At 39.1% G+C, this 18,643-nt stretch overlaps 4 protein-coding genes across 4 annotated transcripts; 2 read left to right on the top strand and 2 right to left on the bottom strand.

The window, feature by feature from the left end:
* Positions 1-5,222: 5,222 nt before the first annotated feature.
* LOC137731842 (uncharacterized) lies at positions 5,223-9,340 on the bottom strand. The gene is made up of 4 exons (XM_068471079.1): positions 9,160-9,340; positions 7,037-7,775; positions 6,480-6,643; positions 5,223-6,368 (listed from the first exon to the last, which is right to left on the bottom strand). Exons 2-4 carry the CDS (start codon positions 7,650-7,652, stop codon positions 5,310-5,312), a joined length of 1,839 nt encoding a protein of 612 aa, XP_068327180.1. The 5' UTR covers positions 7,653-7,775; positions 9,160-9,340; the 3' UTR covers positions 5,223-5,309.
* A 184-nt stretch (positions 9,341-9,524) lies between these two features.
* Positions 9,525-14,965, top strand: LOC137731843 (glutamyl-tRNA(Gln) amidotransferase subunit B, chloroplastic/mitochondrial-like). The gene is made up of 9 exons (XM_068471081.1): positions 9,525-9,752; positions 10,154-10,808; positions 11,146-11,369; positions 12,105-12,245; positions 12,332-12,535; positions 13,066-13,263; positions 13,340-13,408; positions 14,270-14,386; positions 14,500-14,965. Exons 2-9 carry the CDS (start codon positions 10,190-10,192, stop codon positions 14,578-14,580), a joined length of 1,653 nt encoding a protein of 550 aa, XP_068327182.1. The 5' UTR covers positions 9,525-9,752; positions 10,154-10,189; the 3' UTR covers positions 14,581-14,965.
* A 32-nt stretch (positions 14,966-14,997) lies between these two features.
* LOC137732772 (F-box/kelch-repeat protein KIB1-like) lies at positions 14,998-16,287 on the bottom strand. Its single transcript, XM_068472046.1, has one exon. It carries the CDS (start codon positions 16,285-16,287, stop codon positions 14,998-15,000), a length of 1,290 nt encoding a protein of 429 aa, XP_068328147.1.
* Positions 16,288-16,758: 471 nt separating this feature from the next.
* On the top strand, positions 16,759-17,709 carry LOC137732771 (mitogen-activated protein kinase kinase 9-like). The gene has a single exon (XM_068472045.1). It carries the CDS (start codon positions 16,759-16,761, stop codon positions 17,707-17,709), a length of 951 nt encoding a protein of 316 aa, XP_068328146.1.
* Positions 17,710-18,643: the final 934 nt, after the last annotated feature.

The following is an 18,643-nucleotide window of genomic DNA, read 5'->3' as shown; positions in this document are numbered from 1 at the left end:
AGCCCTAATTTTTCACCCATGAGAGTTTCTAGAAACAATGTAATTATGTTGTTGCCTTTTGAAAACTTAGTGAGTTTGTCATGATCTGTATCTAGTTGTGCTCCACTTATTTATTTATGGATAGAGATGATACCACAAGTGTTTATAAAACTCATGTGGGTCCTTGATATTGTTTGTAGGGTTGAAATTTCACTAGGAAGAAAGCTAATTATTGTTAGTGAGTCTAATTACTTTGAGTTTTTATTTTGGTGAAAGAGGATATGAAACCATAATTAGTATGATTATACAAATGTTAATTAAGATATGAAGTTATACGATTGTACGTCAATAAACCAAGATTCAAAGATATGGAATCCATGCAAGTGGTCTTGTATGATTGTCTTTACACAGTGCTTGTATCATAGTATACCATGTAGAAATATTAGAGAGATGGGCCGTATGGTCCACTTCTAACAACACCGATATTATCTTCAATTTGGTTATTACACCTGCACAATCCGTCAGGTGTGGGGTTTTATCACAAAAGATTTCGGTGTTAGTTAGAGTGGGGTTAGTATATTTAAACTATTAATTTTCTTTTTGTATGACCGATGTGGGATTCAACATGCCCCCTCACGTGGGACCCAATTAGTGGGTCACACGTGGGAGATCCACATATCAGCAACCACGTGGAGCCAAGAGGACTCCCCCTACACGCAGGGCCAAGGGACCCACCGTCATCGTGCGGGGTCAAGGGGACCCACACATCACGTGGCAGTACAGTACGGGCCCACTTTCTGGCTCTGATACCATGCTAATTAGAGCTTATCTTTGGGGCTTAATTTTCTGATGTCATTCTTCTCACTAAGGAGGAAAATATATAATGTACAAGAGTGATTTACAAGGAAAGAAATAAACATCAAATAACCTAATTACAATCTGATTATAAGGACTAAAAAAAAGGTAACTAAACTAATTACAAAAAGTCAACTCTCCAACAATTCCCTTCAAGTTGGTGCATAAATGTCGTTCACGTCCAAATTTATAAGAGAGTTGTAGAATGCATGACTTGCAATAGCCTTGGTTAAGATATCCGCTAATTGATCATCTGACTTTACGAATGGGAATTGAATAATATTCACATCCAACTTCTCCTTAATGAAGTGTCTATCAACTTCCACGTGTTTTGTGTGATCATGTTGAATTGAGTTGTGTGAGATATCGACAGCGGCTTTATTATCACAAAATAAATCTGAGGCTGAATTCGAAGGATACCCAAGTTCACCAAGTAACCTCTGAAGCAATAATAGTTCACATACTCCTTTTGCCATACCCCTGTATTCCGCCTCTGCACTTGATAAAGCAACCACTTTCTGTTTCTTACTCTGCCAAGTCACTAAGTTTCCTCCCACAAATGTAAAGTAACCAGATGTGGACCGACGATCAGTAATGTTGCCTGCCCAATCTGCATCGGTGTAACCCTCTATTCGGCAATGATCATTCTTGGAAAACATGATACCTCTACCTGGTGAGGACTTCAGGTATCGTAGGATGCGTTCAACTGCACCCATATGTGCCTCACTCGGAGAATGCATAAATTGACTAACAACACTTACTGCGTATGCAATATCAGGCCTGGTGTGAGATAAATAAATTAACCTCCCAACTAACCTTTGATAACGATCTTTGTTAGTGGGAACTTGATCAGGGTGCACGGCAAGATGGTGATTTTGGACTATAGGGGTGTCAGCCGATTTACAATCAAGCATTACGGTTTCAGCTAACAAGTCAAGAACATATTTTCTTTGAGATAGAAATATACCCTATTTAAATCAAGCTACTTCTATACTCAAGAAATATTTCAATCCACCAAGATTTTTCATCTCAAACTTAGTTGCTAAGTAATCTTTCAGCCTTGAGATTTCCTCTTTATCATCACCTGTAATAATCATATCATCCACATAAATAATAAGTGCTGTCAATTTACCCATTCGACGTTTCAAGAAAAATGTATGATCAGAATTGCTCTTCTTGAACCCATACTTCCTTATAGCCATCTAGAACCTACCAAACCATGCCCGAGGTGATTGTTTCAATCCATACAATGCCTTATTCAACTTACACACCAGTCCGGGTTGTGAAACCGATGCATAACCAGGTGGAATATCCATATACACTTCTTCTTTAAGATTACCATGTAAGAAAACATTTTTCACATCAAATTGCTGTAATGGCCAATCCAAGTTGGCCACCAACGAAAGTAACACTCTTACCATATTAATCTTTGCTACAGAGCAAATGTTTCTGTATAATCAACACCATACGTCTGAGTGTATCCTTTGGCCACTAATCGTGCTTTGTATCGTTCAATCGACCCATCAGCTTTGTACTTGATGGTGTACACCTATCGACATCCCACTCTCTTCTTTCCTCGGGATAGCAGAACTAAATCCCATGTTTGATTTTTCTGAAGTGCATCCATTTCTTCCTCCATTGCCTTGGTTCATTGATCATCAAATAGTGCCTCCTTCAATGAACTCAGTGTGCTATCATTGGATATTTGTTGTACAAAAGCTTTGTCGGATTCTGATAATTTATGTGATGACACATAGTTGGTAATGGGATATTTAGAGCCTATCGTTGTTTCCGGTGAATATCGATTGGGTGGCTTTCCCCGGTTGTGCCTGAAAGGTAACTGATAATTCGAAACATCGGATACGTCAATAGGGATAGTAGATCTTATCTTAGGAATATTCTCTGGAGTATGGTCATCTGGTGGTGCTATATTTTGAGACGAGGGGGGAGTAGTATCAATAGAAGTCTCAAGATTGGCAAGTGGCAGCACTGTTGCCGTGGGTAAGCACTGCACTGCAGTGTCTGCCGCTAGTTCTGTGGGCAGCGATGCTGCTTCTAATGGCTGGGCTAGCAGTGCAGCCACTGCGGGCTCTGTTAATAGTGGCAATGGAAGATCAGTGGTAGCAGCAGCCATGGTCCAAACCTGCTCGTCATGCAGTGTCTCCCCCTGAAGAGGAGGGTTGGAAGAAGCTGAAGAGTAATACATCTCAGACTTGGAAAAAGTAACATCTATGGTAGTATACAACGATACCCTTTCTGATGTAATCCATACCCCATGAAAACACACCAGAGAGCACACAGGTCAAGTTTTGCCCGTTGATTTTTATGTAGATGAACAAAGGCAACACATCCAAAAACTCGTGGTGGGAGCACCAAAACGGACGGTAGAGGCACGAATGTAGCAAGAACTTGCAAAGGTGTAAGAAAATTCAATACTTTGGATGACATACGGTTGATAAGGTAAGTGGCAGTCTGAAGAGCAACATCCCAAGAGGAGCGGGGAATATCCGCCCCAATCAATAGCTATCAAGCTGTTTCTAATAGATGACGATTTTTGCGCTCAACCACCCCATTCTATTGAGGAGTATAAGGACAAGTAGTATCGTGGAGGATTCCGTGATTAGTTAAATAATGTGTAAAATCATTATTAACGTATTCACCACCATTATCAGAACGCAAAATCCGGATTTTAGTAGAAAACTATGTCAGAACCATGGTGTGGAATGTCTTAAATGTCAGCAACACATCACTTTTATGCTTAAGAAGGTATAACCATGTCATCTGTGTGCAATCATCTATGAACGTTACAAACCACCTAATACCAGATGAAGTAGTAATCAGAGATGGTTCCCAAACATCCGAATGAACAAGACCAAAAGGAATATCACTTTTATTAGAATTCAACGGATAAGAGACATGGTGACTCTTGGCAAGTACGCAAGTGTCACATTTAAAGTTTGAAATCGAACAACCAACAAATAAATCCGGAAACATATGCTGTAAATAACTGAAAGACGGATGACCCAAACGGTGATGCCATAACCATATCTGACGCCGTTTGTGATCAACGGCTCTTTGGGTGAGATTGACCCGTCCTGTACTGACATCATCCACAAAATAGAGATCCCCCCTCTTAGTACCACGACCAATTATCTCATTCGTGAGAATATCCTGAATATGACAAAATTTCGGATACATAGTACACAACAATTCAATTGCTCAGTAGCTTGGCCATGAGACATTAATTTATGCTTTAGTGAAGGTACAAGTAGTGTATGCGGCAAAGAGAGGGTAGGCGTGAGGCGTACAGTGCCAGCACCAGTTACTGGTGAGGTGACACCATTAGCATTAGTAATATTTCGTCAAAGGGGAACAGTATCACAAGATAAATTAGTGGGGTCATAGGTCATATGATATGTGGCACCGAAGTCAATAATCCAATCGGACTGAGTATCATAATTATTCATATTAAAAGCATAACCATAGTTACCTAAGGACTTCGGAGGCATGTCGGAAGAACTCGAAACAGGAGGATTCATGGTAGGGTCTGTTAGGGCAGTAGTGTTTACGGTTGTAGTGTTTAGTATATGGGTAGGATTGGTTAGGATGAAATTGTTTCCACCATGGAGTACTGGTAGGTTCTTCATGGAAGGGCCGAGTTTGCTTGAGGGAACGGGCAGAGCAGAAATCCTAGGATCTCTGCTCTGATACCATGTAGAAATATCAGAGAGATGGGCCATACGACCCACTTCCAATAACACCGATATTGTCCCCAACTTGGTAATTACCACCTGCACAATCCGTCAGGTGTGGGGTTTTATCACAAAAGGTCTCGGTGTTAGTTAGAGCTTGGTTAGGATATTTAAACTATTACTTTTCTTTTTGTATGACCAATGTGGGATTCAACCGTTTTTGCTAGAAAAAAAACTTCCATATGGCTTATTCCTGCTACATGACATTGGTGCTAAATGATAATACAGTTCAGTTAGAAGTTAGTATATTTATATTTGATGAGAACAAGAGTACACATCACCCACTTTTAATGATACTTTCATTTAACAAGTCTCATGACATGAACAACACTGCATAAGATTTTCTTTTTTTTCGATAGTAACTATGACTATGTTGAATTTTTGATAAGTGAATTTAAGAATTACTTACAATTCAATATACTATCTAGCCTCGTAACACATGACAATCTTTTAACATAGTAGTGATGCTCATCACCTAATCTCTTGACATCCATAAAGTGGATATGAATCTTCAAGATTTGTGACCGATGTATTTCTTTGTTCATCTTTGCCTTTCAACTATGGATGCTTACATCTAAATCGTAGAAAACTTGGCAAACGAAAATCATGCCTGGGAAAAAATTGGGCACAAGACAATTAAGAGCTTAAACAGAACCAAAAAGCAAATGGCTACGTATAGGTTACAATGAAATCAAGATAATCTGTATAATATCAGATCAGATGCTATGACTGATGACAAACAACAGCCTTGCAAGACAAGTCATCATTTACAATCCAAATACCCAATTCTTGAAGCCGCTTCTGAACTAAATCTGAAGCCGTATCACTAGACCAAAATACCATCTGTTTTCCATCCCCCAATGATTGATTAACATTACTGTAATCGATCTTGAGAACGAAGCTTGTCTCGTTGAGACTCTTGACCTTCACACCCTTCTGTTCCAAAAGCTTTGTCATTATGAAACCAAAACTTATGCTCTGCCTTTTAACTAGCAACGAGTTCCCCATCGTTGCAAATTTGGATATAAAATCATCACCATCAACTTTCTGAGCGAAAGATCTACTGGCAAAGAAAAGTTCCGAGCTCTTCCCTATGTAGAAATCGTATGAGGGATCAGACTCAACAAAAAGGTCACTACTGACAGGAAGCATGTTTCCGTCCACCACCCAGGCATTGTACCTAGATTCTAAACACTTTCTTAATACATAGGCCTTGATCATTTCCGCATGTGAATCTTGGAGAGACATCAATTTGTAAGCTCCTACACTCTTCAGAAACTGGTTTGTACCAATCACCGGATATCCTCTTCTTGCCAGATCAAACACGAAATCAGATTCGGGGCCAACAAGTACATAGTGCCATATATTTAGCCTCTCAAAGTGGCAGAACAAGTTCCTTATTGCCAGCTCGGATACCCCAAATAGGCTCACTATGATAACAGTGTCATGTTTCTGCACAGAATTAAGAACAGACCCGAGTTCATCAAAGCTCTCAACAACTGTGTCGGGAAATATTTCTCTGAAACAAAAATCATACCACTTAAGATCACTCAACGGTTGCATATCCCAAAAATCCGAATCAAGAGAACTTTCATACAGTATATGGGAATCAGGCCCAGCTGTTTTCCCATAATTAACACCAGCATCCCTGTGGGAGACACTAAGCGCTCTCTCTTGCAAAAAATTGGTGTAGATATTAAAGTAGCCACGAGTATGAATGAATTTAATGAACCAAGGTGTCCATATCTTCTCTCCCATCTTTTTATACCACCCTGTCGTCACCTGCACATGAATTTATCATCTCAACTGAGGAATGAGCGAGATAATAAAAAGTTAAAATTAGAAAAGAAAAAAAAAAATCTAGAAATCGAATTTTTAGAAGTAATAAAGTACCATGCCATCAAGAAATGGCTTAATGCCTTTTGCCTTGTGATTGTCATACCACACCCTGAACTCTTTCCAAGGTTTAGGAAAGAGAAGCTGACCCCAAGTGCCAACTAGTTGGTACAAGAAGAGTCGTGTTGTATCATTCATTTGTAGTTTGTTCCCGTGTTTACCTATAAGCAAACAACAAATCAAATAAAAGTAATCCACTTCTAGTTTGCTACCCATAAGCCAACAACAAATCGAATAAATAGGTTCTCCGTTTCTTTTCCATTTGTTTTCATGAATAAAAATGAAAAAGAAATATGGCAAGCTACAAATTCATTCAAATCCAAATATTCCAAAACTGAAATATAAATTTGATTTTTCTTTGCCTAAGACAATCATGCAAACGAGTACTAGTACTAGTACTAACCAACAAGATCAGAATCAGGTATCAGACAATGCTTAAAGTAGAAGAAATCCAGTACTAGTACTAACCATAAACCCTTTTACATTTTCCTTTTTGGGCAACTAAATTAGAAAAAAGAAAAATAACAGACAAAGAAAACAAAACAGGATGGTACCTGGGACAAACCTTGGTCGCTGCAGCGATGCCCCGTAGATGTAGGGACGATAGTTAGAGGCATTGTAATAGTAATTCACGATCAGACTTGTCAGAAACTTGTAATACAGCGGTGAGACCTCCAAGTCATCTTCCACAACAAAAGTGAACTCGTTGTCAGAGTTGGGCCACCAGGCCTCCAACCATTGGGCCTGCAGGCCAACATTTGCAGTCCGGTAATGGACAAGTTTGCTCCCAAATTTCCACTCAAACTCATCTACAAACTCCAAAATCCGATGCGACTCCTGCAACTTTTGATCAATGTTTGAACTTGAAGGGGCATCCCCGAGGGCAAAATGGTCAACGTAGACGTGGAGATGGACCTCGTCAGTGAGGTAGTTGGCGGCAGCAAGGGAACGTAGGCAGCGAGCTACCGAGTCAAGCCGATTGAAGGTGAGGACCTTGATGATGAAGGTGAAATTGGGGTTGGAGTCAGAATTTTGGGGAAGGAGAGTGAATTTAGGGTTAGGGCTTGGGGGTGAGTGGGGGAGAGAGGAGTGGTAATAGGAGAAGAAGATGGAGAGGATGGAAAGAGACAAGAGGAGGAGTGGGAGGAAGTGTCTCTTCGGTCCCACCATTGTTGTAGGGCTAGAGCCTAGATCTGGGATTTGAAAGTAAAGACAGGCATTGTTTTTACATTGAAGATGTTCAAATAGTTTTTACATTGAAGGTGTTCATGTCTTCTCTCCATCTTGGTGTACCTGCACATAAAGTTCACATCTTAACTGAGTAATAATACTAACATTGGTTTTGGGTTCGATTTGCAATAAAATTTAACTATCTAATAAAAAAATTCACATTAAAAATAGGAAGTGAATAAAATAATTTTAACTGTTTTTATTTTTGTTGGATTGAAATATTAACTGTTGAAAAATTAACAGTGAATTTCATAACAAAACTTTTCGTTTCGACCAAGTTTATAAAATGCTATCCATTATATCAATCGAAATGTCAATTTGTTCCCTGTATAAATTTCCCTACAATCACATCAAATTCCTGAACCAAAAATACATACAAATCTATAACACTGTCAAAACTCATGAGTTAACAAACAAATGTGAATACAGAGTTGTTTGCATAAAAAGTTCAAAACCTAGAAAAACACAAACTGAAATTCTATTAAGCATATGTCCAATTTGGATGCGGATATAGTCTTCTTGTTTAACTCCGATCTCGCATAAGTATCATATTTACAACTATATGATACTTAAAAAGAACACTCATGTTCTCAATCTCTGTATCTGAAAACTAACACAATCAAGAAACAAAAATCATAATGCAAATTCAACTAAATATATGTGGTTAACCAATATTGTCAATCCAACAAACACTAGATTCCATATACATGTTAGTAAAACGCATGTTTTCAGCTCTTAGTCTCCGTTTAATTTTTCATATTTTTATAGCATATGGGCACAAGTTAGTGACAGGCAACAAGATGGTCGAGCCTCCCAAAATGTAATACAAAATTCTGTGACGTAAACGCGGCTGAAAGCTTTACAAATGCATGAGAAACATGCGACCGGAGAGAGGCAATAACGTCTTGAATAATAGATCAAGACAACATATTAAAGCAAGAATTTATGAGTACAACAAAAAATTGATTCTTTAGTACGTGGTTTCCCTGAACATAATGTTCGAAAAGCACTGTCTAAACAAAACATTACACACAAGTACAGAAGAAAAACCAAATGCAGCATCAAATGCACATTAATTTTTACAATTCAAGGAAATGTTCAAACCAAATCAATTTTCCAAAAGGGAGTACTTCTCAAATCGTGTTGTGGGTTCTCTTTGTTCTAGAAGAAATTGTACATAATGCCATTAGCATCGTTGTCCGACGTTGCCACCAGTTAACCATCCGATAGACACCAGACCCAGTTAAGGATCACACACACACCATCTATATAAAACACTGCAGAACAACAGAACAAACAATACATGCACATTGTTGTCCACAATTTAAAGAAACTCTACAACTCAAATCGATTTTCGGACAACGTACTGCTGATCAAGTTCTGGGTTCTCTTTGTTCCAAAAGAAATTAATGATTTAACCTAAAAATACCAAAAGAAACTCACTTGCCTGTTACTGAGATGCGAGATTGATCCGGAGAGAGCTGTGAGAAGGAGGGTGAGAGATCCAGAGGGCGACGAAAATCAGAGACGGGGGTGGGGGTTGCTCGCCGATGGCGTAAAGTGGTCGGAGATGGCCGTATGGGGGTGGTGGCGTTTGGAAGGTTTGGAAGGAGACGATGGTGATGGTTGTCGCAGCTCGCAAGTCGCCAGAGAGAGAATGCTCTCTGACTGTGAGAAAATATCCAATCCAACGGTGGAGTGGATGTGTGATTAAATCCCACCCAATAATCCAACGGTACAAACGGACCTCATTTTTTATGGTGATCGCAATTATCCCATGTTTCATATCCCCGACCTCTTCTCTCCCCCACCACACGATCCTATTGTAGCCACTCCACCCAGTCACTCACTCCTTGCCATCCGCCATTGTTGCCGCCCCTACCTCTCGTAATGCAACTGCTTCCGCCTCCTCCTTCCTCTGTCGAGCCTACTCTTCTTCTTCTTCTTCCTCTTGTTTAAGCAGCTGTGAGAGCTGCTCCAACGGTCCAACCGCGATGTCTGAACTCTGAACCAACCTATAACTTCTTCGACCAAGCACAGGTAAGTCTTCCCTTTTCCTCATTTGAATTCTGTCGATTGCCTTTCAAATTGTAATATATTACAATGAACACCCTCTTTTGCATTTTGTGTTGTGTTCTTGGGATAATTGTGATGCCCATCAGTTGTTTGATGGATTGTCTCGGTGGGAAAATCTTGCCTTTTGGCGAAACTGGGACTGGGTTTTGTTTTTGTGTTTGTATTTGATGGCTTAAATTGGATTATGATGTGCTTTGTTTTCTAATATATTGTTCGAATAGGCGAATGGCACGGTTAGAAACCTAGGATTATATATTATCCCTGAAAAATATTACTTGCATTCAGTTGTAGCTGTTACAGTTAACTTAGACTCATAGTCTTGCTTTTCAACTAATTCATGCATTTCTTAATGGTTGGGAAGACAGCCCTTGCATTGCTTGATATCCAGCTGGTTTACGAAGATGGCTTCCACGATCTTTAGAAGCCTTCATACGAACCCTTGTTTGCTCCATCCAACTGCACTACTTAGAAGAAAAGATGTCATTTTGTATTGCACAATGAGGAGTGCACAAACCCAGACAGCCGCTACACCAGATAAGGTTAAGCCACAAGTGAAAGTAGCACCGAATATTCAGAACAAAACACTCGAGAAAGCCTCAAAGGACTATGAAGCAGTCATAGGTATAGAAACTCATGTCCAGCTCAACACTCTTACCAAGGCCTTTTGTAGTTGCCCGTATAATTATGGCTCTCCACCGAACACTAGCGTCTGCCCCGTATGCATGGGTCTGCCTGGTGCTTTACCCGTTTTGAACATGAAGGTCATTGAATCTGCAATTAAAGTCGGGCTTTCACTCAATTGCAAATTGTCATTCAACTCAAAGTTTGATAGGAAACAGTACTTTTACCCGGACCTTCCGAAGGGTTACCAAATATCACAGTTTGATGTTCCAATTGCCACTGGTGGCTACATTGATGTGGATCTTCCTTTGGAGTATGGTGGCGGGCATAGGAAATTCGGCATTACAAGAGTTCACATGGAAGAGGATGCAGGGAAGCTGCTTCATTCAGAAGGTGGAAGTTACTCACAGGAAAGTACCTTTCCTTTCATACTTTTAAATCAACATTGTTCTACATCTTATAAGTTATAAAATAGAGAACCACATTCCGTTTTTTTATTTTTTTTCTCTGTGAAATTTCTTTATTTCCTATTTTCTTTTATTTGTTGTACTACTTTAAAGGTTTAATTAGATTCGTGTTGTGTTACGGATACTGCGTAAATTCAGTTTTGTATGTCCTTTGAATTTACTGTGGAATAACAATTACTATTTATGCATATATAGAAATCTACTTCTCATAGTTATGTAAGGTTATGAGAGGCTAAGGTTTACACTATCACTTTTCTGGATACTGTTTGTTTATTTCATGCAGGTTGATTTAAACAGAGCCGGGGTGCCCTTGCTTGAGATTGTTTCTGAACCTGATATGAGAACTGGTATTGAAGCTGCAGAATATGCTGCAGAATTACAGAGGTTGGTTCGGTACTTGGGAGTGAGTAATGGGAATATGCAAGAAGGTTCACTTCGTTGTGATGTGAATATCTCTGTTCGACCAATTGGGCACATAGAGTTTGGGACAAAGGTAAGTAGTTACTTTACACATTTTCTGTTTTTTTTTTTTTTTTTTTTTTTTTCTTTTAACAACTACAAATCTAGTATAAAGAGAAACACGGGAAAAAAAGAGAGAACAAAGAACTGGGGTGATTTACCAAAATTTCAAAATTTCAGCTATGGAAACTGATTGAAACTGCTGGTAGGTTCTTGGAATAAAGTAGAATTTGTTCTTTGCAAATAGTCCGTACTTTTATAAAGTTTTAAAGGAAATGCCGATTTTTTAGAAAAAGGTAGAATGATATTGGTACTTCTCAATGCATTCTCATTTGTTTCTCAAATTAAAGATGCCTTATTTCTAAAAGTTTCCTGCATTGAAGAATATCCACAGAATGTTATAATTTTTTTACCCTCTGGTGACATCTTCTCAGAAAGGAAGCATTTTGTGTTTGACAAAGATCTTACCTGAATGACATAATGAGTTATGGAAAATACTTTTTAACATAAAGAAACACACTATTAAATAGGTTATGTCAAGCCTTTATATCATCACTGTCAAAGTCACGGCCTTGGATTAGAAATCCACAGTTATAGCATGTACACAACCACTCACCTTAAGAAAGACAGAAGGACTGGAAGAAGGAAAAAAATGTTGCAATGTAAACTGACTGTAATGACTATTTTTCTCTTTGGCCAATTTTTTCTGTAGTACAATTATATATTGTTTTCAGGGACTGATGTAATTCTTCCTATTACATATTGGCAGGTGGAGATAAAAAATTTGAATTCATTTTCCTCTGTGAGCAGGGCAATAGATTATGAAATCTCCAGGCAGGTGCTTCTTCATAGTCAAGGCGAGGACAAAGAAATTGTACAGGAAACTCGTCTATGGGAAGAAGGAGCTCAGGTGATAGCACCTTTATCATCCTTATTGTGTAAAACGTTCCTCTGTGTCCAGCTACGTGCTTCTGTTAACTTTATTGTGCTGTTCAGAAAACAATTACAATGAGAAAGAAAGAAGGACTTGCTGATTACCGATATTTCCCAGAACCAGACCTTCCAGGAGTTTTCCTCACCCAAGACTATGTTGGTGGTATTCGTAATACATTGCCTGAACTTCCAGAAACGAAGCGTCGGAGATATGAAAAGATGGGTCTGAGTATGCAGGATGTTCTTTTTCTGGCCAACGACGTAAACGTAAGTTCTCTGGAATATTGTTCTGAATGCTTTCTCTGTCTCGGAGTTGCTTTAAATTTCTAGAATTTGGGAGTTAAAGGAAGAAACAGAAGTAGAAATTATGACTGAAACAAAAGAAGTAGAAATTATGAATGCTTGCTCTGTTGGGAGTTGCTCTATATTCCTGAGGTCACATAATTCACACAAAGAAAGAAAGAAAGAAAGAAAGAAAGAACAGAAGAAAAATTAATATTTACTTACAATGCTAGCAATTGTACCTGGCGGGTTTGATGTCTGGCCATCTTTCTCTTGAGTGTCTATCAGTCTCTTACTGTGTGTTTTAAACCAGATGTTTTTAGTGTCAATGGCTGGTTCCCTTTTGAAATTACCAAGAAAAGCCTTTAGTTAGTCATTTCATCAGTTCAATGTTCAAGTGGTTGATGATTATCTAAATGGCATGATATACATGCTTATTATTTTTGTTTTTGTCTTAAAAAATGGCATCATATGTAATATATGAAGCGGGGCTGATTGCTTTATGTATACCATAGGTTGCAGAGTTTTTTGATACTACTATTACAAAGGGTGCTGATGTGAAGCTAGCTACCAACTGGATAATGGGTGATATTGCTGCCTACATGAAAAATGAAAAATTGACCATCAATGAGATTAAGCTTAGCCCCCAAGAGTTGGCTGAGTTAATAGCTTCCATAAAAGATGGGACTACTAGTGGGAAAATAGGAAAAGAGGTAATGGGTTTTCTTTTCTTCTTTCGGACTACATTTACAATTTTTTGTATTTCTAAATGATCAATGGAATTTGCAGATACTGTTTGAGCTTCTAGCCAAGGGTGGTACTGTTAAGGGACTGATTGAAGAAAAAGATTTAGTACAGGCAAGTTCACTTTATTGCCAGGCTTGTTATTTTTAAGGGAGTTTGAACTAAACACTTCCGGTACTGTTTACTTTTAACGAAAAACCACAATTTTACCTTTCTCTGGTACTATTCACTACACCTTTATTTGTCCTTTTTCCTTAAAACTAAAGTTTTTTTGGACTTTTCGTTAGTTTTCCTTATTTTTAAATGGTCAGATGTTTGAGGTGTGATTCATTCTTATAATTGTCTAATTTTTTTGGTCCGATTATAATTGTCTGTCTCGACTTTGAAACTTAATTGCCCTTATATCCGATGTTTAGTAATTTTATCTGATTCTCCGATCCTATGCTAGATTAAAACTGTGCCGAAGGTTGAGCACCTTCTCAAGCATCATGTGCCTTAGCCTAATATAGCATTCATTCTTTTTTTTTTTGTGTTAACTTCAACATCGTCGCAATATTTCTAAAAATAACTGTGTCGTCTAGACTCTGGATTATTTCCCGCTTACCAGATTGGTAAAATTGGTGGTATTGTATCTTATTTTTGGCATGTTTCACAGATGTTATCTAGTTTCCGAAGTCAAAAGACATTATTTTGATTTGTTTATGTGCCCCTACTTTATGTGAGTTAAAGTAAGGATAACACTGGAGATTCAAATACAATATAACAATTCATCTCACCCTAAAATAACTCATTGATCCTACTAATTTGTCTGCTTAGTTTCCAATTAGAGAGTATTTATGTTGGATGATGTCATATAAAATTTATGCACAGCTGCATGCAGCCAATCAAACAGTGAAATAAAATCATCTTACGATGATAATATGGTTTAGAAGTTCATAACAAATTAAGGGTCCTCTAATGACGTGTTTGTAACAGATAGTAGATCCTGCTGAGATTGAAAAAATGGTAGAAAAGGTGGTGTCGGAGAATCCAAAGCAGCTGGAACAATATCGTGGTGGAAAAACTAAACTGCAAGGTTATTTTGCTGGGCAGGTAAAATTTTGTGAAACAGTAATCCATATGCTCCGTTTTTAAATCACGATTAAGCTATTAATAGTGTTTCTTAAGTTGAGTGAGATGGTTTTGAACATTTTAACCCTTTGCAGGTAATGAAGCTATCAAAAGGAAAAGCAAATCCAGGACTCCTAAACAAGATCCTTTTAGAGAAATTAAACGCCAAAAGCTGATAAAGTTCCAGATGATGCAATATCGTGGCCATCAATCGCAAACAAGCATTGTCAAAATCAAATGAATTCACTCAAGCTGAAGCGTTTTGACATTTTGTGGCCTCCAGTTTATCTTGCTTACGGTAGAAGCATATTTTGCAGCTACTGCTGAACCAGTAGTCAGCAGCCGCTTGAGATTGTTTACGTGCCTCATCCCAAGTATGGAATGAAGGTTACCTGGAGAATGTAGAAATGATTGGCTTCTATTTTTATACTTCCTGCTGTTGTTTGGTTGCTCTACATGCTAGAAAGCTGGATAGAGAAACATTGACTTGTAACCTCACCCTCTTCCAGTAATTTTGGTGTTCAAATATTAATTTATATATAAAAGAAATGAGATCGATTACATAACACATCCATTTTGTGTACTATCTACTTTCACCATGGGTTAGGAACTATCCAAAAGGGTGGTGGATCAACTCTCCACTTCTCAAATTGGTAAATTGGCTTCACAACTTTGTTGCCGATGTTGTATATTCCTACATCATGACCACCATAACGATTGTCGTCAACACTGCCGGCGTTGAAATTGATCTCGTCCCATCGATCGTCCGTGAAGTAAATTGAGTTTTCTTCGCATTCTAGAAAATCGGGAGTCGATAATGACATTGATTGATTCCCGCCCAGAAATAAAGCTCGACCGCGCAAAGATTCAACTTTCTCCCACTTACTGGCTGTGAAATTCAACTTGAGGACATAAAACTGCAATGTTCTGTAGGGACAGAAGTAACCATACTCATCTAGATCCCCCTCAAGAATAGCCGTGCCCTCATGGTTGACAAAGTTGCCGATAACTCGCCCCACGGACAATATCTCACCCAAAGACTCCACCAAGTAAGTCTGAGTAGAATATTTGTCCTTGGAAAAGTCCCTAATTATATGATTTACGTTTTCTAGCTCTAAATATGGTTGATGAAGATTCATAGTTTTGATGGGAGTAGAGGAGTTGTTGAAGTCCCTCCACACTTCGACCGAGCCATCCCCCGCCAATGCATACAACTTCTCCTTGTGAAAAATAACATCACAATATTCTCCATGCACACCTTCTAAGCCTCTCCATCTGCTGCCCTCCTCCCCGTACTTACAAAATCCAAGTTTTGAAGATAACACACCATAAATTATCACAACGACAAAGTTGCCGTTGCAAGAAGGGTCGGAGGAGAGAACAGCTTTGCAAATAAAAGTCATGCGCAATTGTTCAATGCTGTCAGGATTGCTGGTGCAATTTTGCAGAGACCAAATTTTTGGGAGTTGAATTCTACGCCGTGAAACGGGATTGAGAAGATGTGGGACTGCGTTGTTGTCCATGATCACCAGCCAACCGTGTGATGAACCAACACACCAATCATCATGACATTCTTGTAACACGTTCTTGACAGTGTAAACTTCATCTTCTTTAAGGCTGTAGAAACAACGAGTGCTAATATCGTTATGAACGTTTTCTTGATCACTAGGGAGCATTAGCCATGGAGAAGTTTGCGGAAACGATGTGGCATAATAACATTTCATGGCTTGATTCCAAGAAGAACAAACGGATTTAAATCGAAGCATGTCAAGGAAGGAGAGATTTTTCATTATTAACTCTAATATTTCAGATCGGAGGTCAGACCAATTTGGCGATGTTGTTCGTCTCTCTATGTGGCGACGGTGGTATACTTTTCCGAACATTGTTGAATGAATGGTCACGACGCTTTGTAAAGAGTGAACGGAAAGAGCAGACCCCACATATTATATAATGGACTTGAGTTTGGGGAATCCAGTTTGAGTTCGGAAACCAAACAAATTCAGGACTGTTTTAGGATTTAGGAATACTAGTCAAGGATGCATTAGGAAATTAGCTAGTTCCGAGTATCCTGCTAAAATTACTACTCATTTTAGGAAGGGTTGTGTCATCCACATACCCCTATTTGCTTCTCACATAGTTTTTGTTAACTTACGTCCTTTGATCATCATCAATTCATTTTGATCCGACGGTTGAAAATTAAGAGGGTGTGTGAGAAGTAAAACAAGGTGTGTGGATATCACACCCCTTTAGGAAAACTATATATATCAAAGCCCTAGCTACTCAATGGCCATAATCCATAAACCTTGCTACGTACTCGAAACCCTACGACCTAGTTACTCAAAACTCTACTCACCATGGCTCTCATTCGAGGTCGGCAACTGAAGTCCTTGGCCCCTCTCTCCGTGCATGTGCACCGCCCATGTTTCTCTCTTCCCGTCCATCCTCCCGCACTGACGACAGCCACCAACCACTCCTCCACTTCAATCTCCGCTGCTGATCTCGAGACACTCGAACTCCTCGGCCAAGGTAATGGGGGCAAGGTCTACAAGGTTCGCCACAAGCAGACTTCCAGTACCTACGCTCTCAAACTCGTCAGCAACCATTCAGACCCCACGGTCAGGTCTAATCTCTTCCGCGAGATTGAGATCCTCCGCTGCACCGACTCTTCCCACATTGTCCGCTGTGAAGCCTTCTTTGAACAGCCCTTGGGAGACATCAAAATCCTCATGGAATTCATGGACTCCGGCAGCCTCGAAACTTTACTCAAAGACAATGGCACCTTCTCCGAGGCCAAGCTTGCCCACGTGGCCCGTCAAGTGCTCAGCGGCCTGAACTATCTCCATACCCACAACATCGCTCACCGTGACATCAAGCCCGCCAATATTTTGGTGAACAGTAACATGGAAGTAAAGATCGCCGACTTTGGTATCAGCAAGATCATGTCCTTAACCTCGGACGGCGCCTGCAGTTCTCCTGTCGGTACTTTCGCTTACATGAGCCCCGAAAGATTCAACAAGGAGAATTGTGGTGACACTTACAGTGGCTACGCCAGTGACATATGGAGTTTCGGCCTGACCATCATGGAGCTCTACGTGGGTCGCTATCCACTCTTGCCCCCAGGCCAGAGTCCCGACTGGCCCTCCTTGATGTTAGCCATATGTTTTGGAGAGCCGCCGAGCTTGCCGGAGGGCGCTTCGCAGGAATTCAAGAGTTTTATTGAGGCTTGCTTGCAGAAGGAAGTCGGAAAGAGGTGGACTGCGGGTCAGTTGTTGAAGCATCCCTTCCTTTCCGATGTTGGTTTTTGAACGTTAATTTCTGTTGTACATTGATTGATTGATTCCCACGGAAAATCGAAATCCGATGAAACATAATTTTTTATGCTCCCATCCTTTTCTTATGCAATATTACACAAAAAAAAAAAAAAAAAAAAGAAAAAAAAAAAAGAAAAAGTGTTGGACCAAATCATTTGCTTTGCACTCAAGTTTAAATTGCATTTTTTTATAGGGTAATGACTAATTTTTGTAGACAAAATTTGCAAACCATGTGATGTACGTCGCCAATAAAAAATAACATGTTAATCAACACTTACGTAGTAAACTACCAATCATCAACAACCACGTTATATGGTTCAAATAGATGCTATTCCTAGCATTACCATTATGTACCATCTCTCTCATTGGCCCCATAGAAGTAGTGTCCACCAATATATGTTGATCCATCTCTAATACAAAAATTGTACAAGTATGATATAAAAAATATAATAAGACTAGCATGTTTGTTTAACTATTGTTTTATGGAAAAAAAGGATGGCCAGAGAAAACAAAAGTAGAGAAGGATAAAATATCAAATGCGGATGTCTTCCTGCAGAATAATGAGGTTTTGGATAAATTATGTATAAAGATTACAATACATAAGGATTTGACAACACCTTAGATAGGTGTTTTCCTGCGAGAAGTATGCGGCACTTGACACTTGTGCAGGATAAGAGGAAACAACATGCACAGAGCGCTATTAAAGCAATGTGTAGCCATTACATTACTCCTCTTATTTGTTATTCCAGAGGAATGTTAGCTATATTTTCCTCTTGCTTTTTCTTATTTGCTTTATCCATTTAATGGATGCCATCTTAAGTTATTTTACACCTAAATGTATGTATCAATTGTGTTTAAAACTTTTCTTTTCTCCTTTTACTAATGTCCCTAATTAACTCCCATATGACAACCAAATCATTAAATTATC

The sequence above is a fragment of the Pyrus communis genome, chromosome 4, assembly GCF_963583255.1.
Source record: "Pyrus communis chromosome 4, drPyrComm1.1, whole genome shotgun sequence".
NCBI lineage: Eukaryota > Viridiplantae > Streptophyta > Magnoliopsida > Rosales > Rosaceae > Pyrus > Pyrus communis.
The sequence above is the reverse complement of the archived record's forward strand: the minus strand, read 5'-3'. Positions and strand labels throughout refer to the sequence as shown.